Source organism: Salmo trutta, chromosome 1 (assembly GCF_901001165.1).
Source record: "Salmo trutta chromosome 1, fSalTru1.1, whole genome shotgun sequence".
Lineage (NCBI taxonomy): Eukaryota > Metazoa > Chordata > Actinopteri > Salmoniformes > Salmonidae > Salmo > Salmo trutta.
Genome location: NC_042957.1, coordinates 57,126,875 through 57,133,605, shown reverse-complemented (window position 1 = coordinate 57,133,605; position 6,731 = coordinate 57,126,875). Strand labels below are relative to the sequence as shown.

At 41.7% G+C, this 6,731-nt stretch overlaps 1 protein-coding gene across 2 annotated transcripts; it reads right to left on the bottom strand.

Moving 5' to 3' along the window:
- Positions 1-2,424: 2,424 nt before the first annotated feature.
- LOC115202119 (mapk-regulated corepressor-interacting protein 1-like) lies at positions 2,425-4,833 on the bottom strand. Of its 2 annotated transcripts, XM_029766032.1 has the most exons (5): positions 4,697-4,833; positions 3,966-4,057; positions 3,654-3,772; positions 3,341-3,445; positions 2,425-3,236 (listed from the first exon to the last, which is right to left on the bottom strand). In XM_029766032.1, the coding sequence occupies exons 2-5, from the start codon at positions 3,968-3,970 to the stop codon at positions 3,172-3,174; spliced, it is 294 nt and encodes a 97-aa protein (XP_029621892.1). In that variant the 5' UTR covers positions 3,971-4,057; positions 4,697-4,833; the 3' UTR covers positions 2,425-3,171. The 2 variants fall into 2 exon arrangements, with proteins under 2 accessions (XP_029621892.1, XP_029621881.1); XM_029766021.1 differs by lacking the exons at positions 3,966-4,057; positions 4,697-4,833 and having other exon boundaries at positions 3,654-3,912.
- Between the last annotated feature and the right edge of the window lie 1,898 nt (positions 4,834-6,731).

Here is a 6,731-nt window from a genome sequence, read left to right as displayed (position 1 = left end):
GGAGCGCAAGCTGTCTTTATAGCCACGAGCTCTCGTTACGTAAGGACGGATGACGCTGTCAGTGTCCGCTTGTTGTGCGCCGCCCCTTCCACAGTTTTACTCAGGTTATGCTGTCAAATCAAGAAGGGACCATTTGAAATTGATCCCTTGAGTCATATCACTACAAAGACCTGTGCTGCTATTATCAGTGCAGCAGCGCGATGGTCTCGAATTTACTGTAGTGCTGGTTATACAAAAATAGATCTGACATATTCCTTGATAGTTGGTGCAATTCGGCTTGGCCCCTCAGCCATCTGAGACACGGCCTGGTCACCCCTCTACCATCTAGAAGGCCGAGACAGTACAGATGCATCAAAGCCGGGACCGAGAGACTTTAAAACAGCTTCTATCTCCAAGCCATCAGACTGTTAAATAGTCACCACTAGCCGGCTTCCCCCCAGTACACTGCCCTGAATTTAGGGCACTTTTACTAGCCAGCTACCTTAGAGACTGCTGCCCTATGTACATAGTCATTGAACACTGGTCACTTTAATAAGGTTTACCCACTTCATATGTATATACTGTATTCTAGTCCAGAATCATCCTATAACTACCGCTGTACGCACTGTTCCTGTTCATACAGTATACTAGCCATACTGTCTATACACACCATTATATTACACAATAAGGCACGGGGTGTGCCACAAACCCCTGAGGTACCTTATTGCTATTATAAACTGGTTACCAACATAATTAGAGCAGTAAAAATACATGTTTTGTCATACCTGTGGTATATAAGGTCTGATATACCACGGCTGTCAGCCACTCAGTATTCAGGGCTCGAACATCCCAGTTTATAAATATATGTATATATAAATATATATATCCCAGACTCTGACATTGCTCGTTCTGATATTTCTTAATTTCATTATTTTTAGGATTTGTGTATTGTTAGGTAATTTTATTTATTTTACCTTTATTTTACCAGCATGCGATAACATCTGCAAAATGTGTACGCGACCAATAACATTTTATTTGATATAAGATTCCTGAGACAAAAGTGTAAATAAATGTGTTGTGTTAATACCATGGCCTACACCAACTGTATCCACATATGAATTTTGTCAACACAGATGCATCAACACCTATATTTGAGTGCAGATTCACATAGCCCACAATATCGTTAAGATATATGCCGCCATGATTGTATCTTCTTGTACTTGTTTGCACTACTAATAGGTTTACCATTACGGAGTAATTCTCTCTTTGCTAACTTTTGTGAATACTGGCTGAGCCCTGTTGTTATAACTACTTTCAGACCATACCCGAGCACTTCATGATTCCCTCTGTGATATGAAGGAACTAGATCAGAGAAAGAAATATGGCTGACTATACATACAATGAAAATAAATGCAACATGTAAAGTGTTGGTCCCATGTTTTCCATTTGCACAAAAAGCTTATTTCTCTCAAATTTTGTGCACAAATTTATTTACATCCTTGTTAGTGAGCATTTCTCCTTTGCCAAGATAATCCATCCACCTGACAGGTGTGGGATATTAAGAAGCGGATTAAACAGCATGATCATTACACAGGTGCGCCTTGTGCTAGGGACAGTAAAAGGCCACTAATTTGTCAAACAATACAATGCCTCAAGTACGACCCTGCCTCACACAGGAAGCGGCGCAGGTCCTAATCCAGGCACTTGTCATCTCCCGTCTGGATTACTGCAACTCGCTGTTGGCTTGGCTCCCTGCCTGTGCCATTAAACCCCTACAACTCATCCAGAATGCCGCAGCCCATCTGGTGTTCAACTTTCCCAAGTTCTCTCACGTCACCCCGCTCCTCCGCTCTCTCCACTGGCTTCCAGTTGAAGCTCGCATCTGCTACAAGACCATGGTGCTTGCCTACGGAGCCGTGAGGGGAACGGCACCTCCGTACCTTCAGGCTCTGACCAGTCCCTACACCCAAACGAGGGCACTGCGCTCATCCACCTCTGGCCTCCCTACCTCTGAGTAAGCACAGTTCCCGCTCAGCCCAGTCAAAACTGTTTGCTGCTCTGGCACCCCTATGGTGGAACAAGATCCCTCACGACGCCAGGACAGCGGAGTCAATCACCACCTTCTGGAGACACCTGAAACCCCACCTCTTCAAGGAATACCTGGGATAGGATAAAGTAATCCTTCTAAATTGACTGATTTCCTTATATGAACTGCATTCAGTAAAATCTTTGAAATTGTTGCATGTTGCAATTATATTTTTGTTCAGTAGCCTATTACACTGTTTTCAGTAACAATGCACAAACAAAAGAGCATTAGACAACAATTTACCATCCTACTTTAGGTTGTGATGTTTGTACATACATCATTGGGGAGTATATAGGTAACACATCCAAAAATAATTTTTTTAGGTCAGAACATCTATGATCAATGCATTGAGAGTGAAATATTGTAAAAGTATTTTATTCAATATTTTTTTTCAAGGCTGGGAAGTCAATGTGGAGATGTCTACTTGAAGTCCATTTTAGGGGCATGAATTTATATGAAAAATGTTGGCATTTATCCTAAACAATTTTTGGTTTCCAAAACTCGCCTGTACAATCGGATTCCATTCCAATATATCTACAATTCAACTATCTTCCAAAAAAAGAATGTCAGCCCTTCAGCATTATCCTTTGTAGATTGAAAAGAAAACAGTTTATATTTAAGACCGCAGTCTTTTAAAGTGTCCCATGAAGAATTTGTACACAGTCTGTGTACTTCGGCATCAGGATGTCAGCATATTTCATTGAAACTCTGCATCAGTCCCATTCACATAAAAAAAGAGTGAAAATGAAAAATTCATGGCTGTAAAACCAAGAACCTGAAGAGAAAATCCCTGGAAATCAAATGCCAGCTTTCTTGCATTCCATGTCAACCAGATGAGAGGTAGGGTAAGAAAATACTGAGCCTGGACAGAGAAGGGGGGGGGGGGGGGACGACTGGGGTGGATAAGGAACTCCAAAAATGTTGTGGTTGTTAGGACATCAGCCCACTGCTGTTGAATGGGCAGGCTGTTAGTCCAGGTGGGCAGAAAGAGGACCGGCATTCTGGGCAGGACTGGCCAAAAGGTTGACTTGCTGGCTTACAGAGGAGGAGAAAGTTCTCAAGGATAATTGGTGCAGAAAAAAATCTGTTGACTATAAAGAGAAAGACTAGGACTTCTTGGAGTCCTGTGTGTTGCGTTTCTTGAGGTCACTCAGGTCAACTGGTGTGAAAGCTACAAGAAAGGATAAAAATAACATTACTACTCTGTCTTTTTGACAAATCTAGTAAATAGCCTGTTTAAATGACAAACATACTCAGATCCATCAAATCACTTACAATTTAAGTTGGGATTTGGGTTCTTTTCCACATACTCCTGTGGTCCACGGTCTTTGCGTTCGCTGCTCTGTGGTGATCGGATGTCTCTGAGCACACACTGCCAGGCTGTAAAGAAGCATACACATGCCAGCTTTCAACCATCTCCTTACATACCACATTCCATCCAAATGGCTCATCTGAGCTCAGTGGTACAGGGGCTATGTAAGAAGCTTCTTACAGTGGATCATGTTGATGGCCAACATATAAGCCTACTCAGGTGAGAGACGTTAAAGGCTAGTCTTAGTAAGATATCGGCCTTCTGAGGCAGACTCACTGTCGTGGATGAAGCGCACATTCTCCTCATGCGCTGGAGTGAAGAGCTCCCCACTGTTCGTAGGAGACCGAGGGCTGGAAGTCCGCTTGTAGTTGTTCACCATCCTGGGAGCAGATGAGCTATAAAGCAGCAAAGATACAAATAGAAAACAAACAAAACAGCAAGAAAGAATGAAAACACAGAACAGACAGGCTGGAAAACAGAACATATGTTTTTCTGGCATGCATGCAGTATACCTGATTCTACAAGATACCGCTTGATATACAGTTAGCACACAATACAACCATAACAGGTAAACAACTCTCTTCCAACCTCATTATGTGTGCAGTCTGTCTCTTGCTCCTTTCTAATGAATAGTTGGGGGGTTGAGAGAATATGAACCTTCTTTATCCTCTGTTGGATAGCTAGTGGTGGAAACAAGGCGTGACATGATTAATTCTAAATAAAGACACCAATCACAAACAACAGAGGAATGTTGACATTTGAAAGCTAGCTAGCTAAAACAGACTGCAAAAGTTACTTAACTATACAGCCAGAAAGCTACATTGGATGCCACACTATCGGCATTAGCTTGCTTATTGGTGTTAGTTATGCTTCAATGTTTACATGTTTATATCTGACACTTAACGTTACACAAGCGAGCTAGCTAACGTTAGCTAAGGCAGCTAACAATAACTAGCAAGAAATTATACTAGCCAACTCATATTGACCAGCGACTCGTAAAATATAAAGCACCTAGATTGCTAACTAACGTTACCCAATATAGTATATTTTAAATTGACATTTTTGTTGGTTAGAAATTAGCTTGCGGTTGATGTAGTGGCTGACAGATAAAGGATAACGTTAGCTATCTAGCGAATGTTTGCTACACGTTATCAACATCTAATATTATTAGCTAAGCCATTTAACCTTATCTAGCTGAATATATCCAGACAATAGTACAAATTAAATGTTTCCAAACAGCAGTGGCATATTAATTAAAAACGCTATAGCTAACTTGAAATAATCCGAAAATTACCAAGATGTAAACTATGTTTACAAACCTGTCTTTAGAGCTCTCTTCCTTTCGCTTTCTTTATTCAGCCAACAAGATGTAACTAGCGTTAGCTAGGCCTCCCGTCGGCTAAAACGGTTGCCAATGCCAACCAATCATTTCTGGGCAAGTAATTTAAAACGGAAGTCAACAAAACTTAATAGGTTTGTTGGTTCGAAAATAATGTTAAAATCCCAAAGGAATGCTTCTATGAATGCCTTCTCCCCAACATTTACCCTCTCTGTTCGGGTCTTTTTGGTACTTGTTTAAATAAAACAGACCATGGACCAGCTTGCGAAGAAGTTAGAAAAAGCATTGGCTAAAAATACCCTTACCTGACTTTATAGGCCCTAACAAAATGCACCCTAGCAATTAAAAAACATCATAATGCACCCTAGTTATTAAAAATATCACCAAGCCCTAGTCAGACCACTAGAGTTCCAATTTGCTTATAGGCGTTATTAGGTAGGTAACGTTATGTGTAGCACAGATAATTTTCGACCAATTTGACGATGCTTCCACAGTTCCCGACTTGGAAGAACGCATTTCTTCTAAATGTCCATGTCTAGTTGCAGTGGGGTTCATTTGTATTTAGAAAGTGCTCCAATATTAAATTAATACTTTTTTTGGGCTCCATGAAGTAAAAAAAAAAATGTGTACACCACCATCTTGTCTGTTTAAAAATATTCTCATTGATTGAGAAAGGTGTGTTGCTTTCTTCTTCTTCTTCTTTGTGTGGTTTTCCGGCAGACCAGACTTTGTTGCGTACTGCTGCCTTTCACAGTTTGGAAAGTGCATTACACATTTGTTCACAATAAAAGGAAACTGAACCGCCATGTAACCCTATATTACCCCTGTAGTGGCCTACTACTCAAATCAAATATTATTTGTCACATGCTTCGTAGACTAACAGTGAAATGCTTACTTATGGGTCCTTTTCCAACAATGAAGAGTTAACGATAACAAGTCAAAAATAGCACGGCTATATAGAGCCCCACACCATTTCCCTGTTTGACCGCTAGGTTTTATGGGTATTATGACACCTCCACTGTGGGGCTCTAAGCAGTGTTGCCAACTTAGCGACGTTGTCGCAATATTTAGCGAGTATTCAGAACCCTCTAGCGACACATTTTCAAAAAAGCGACTAGCGACTTTTTCTGGTGTTATTGGAGACTCTGCCGTGAAAGCACGTATCGTTCTTACTCTTCTCAACGAGCAGCGGGTGCCCCACCCCTTCCCAAAGCACTCACAGGCGGCCCAGTCCTCGAGCAGCAGTCCCTCCCAGCTGCAGTCAGAGCAGGAGATGTTCACCCCTCTGCTTCCAGACTGCAAATGAATCGCGCATGCGGGAAGCCGCCACTGGCTGATCCCGCCCTGGCTACTTTCCTTACTGAGGAGTTGGCAACACTGAAAGGGAGTACCAGTACCTAGTAGATGTGTAAGGGTATGAGGTAGCTACATTTGAAGTCAGATGTTTACATACACCTTACATGCTGACCAGACCGGACACGTCGCGTGCGCAAGCGTTGCAAAATAAATTTAGAAATCCCTGTCATTCAATTATTGCACCCACACTGCTCGCGCGCGCCAACGAGCGTCTGCGTTGCCAAGGGCTAAAATAGAAGGTATTCCTATTTCTGACGCAGATCGCGTTGCAAGTCCTGCCTCTCTCATCTCCTCGTTGGTTTATAGAAGCAGGTACCCACGTGCCATCTCCTCATTGGTTATACCCACGTGGGTGATTTGAAAGACAAAATGTTTTGCCGGTTGTCATAGTAATACTATGAAAGTTTAGATGCCAATCACCATATAAGTTCAAAGATGAAAAATCCTTGAAGGAGGAGAGATGACTAGAAACGATTCGGTTGGCCGTTTTATGTGTGGATTAATTGTCGGAGTAGAGGACCTTTTGCATTTCAGGCAAAATAACAACTCAATGTTTATATCTCAGGACAAATTAGCTAGCAACAGCAATCTAGCTAAATAAAACAAATTAGCTAGCAAGCGCAAGCTAACTAGCTAAATTGCTATACATATTTCGACCT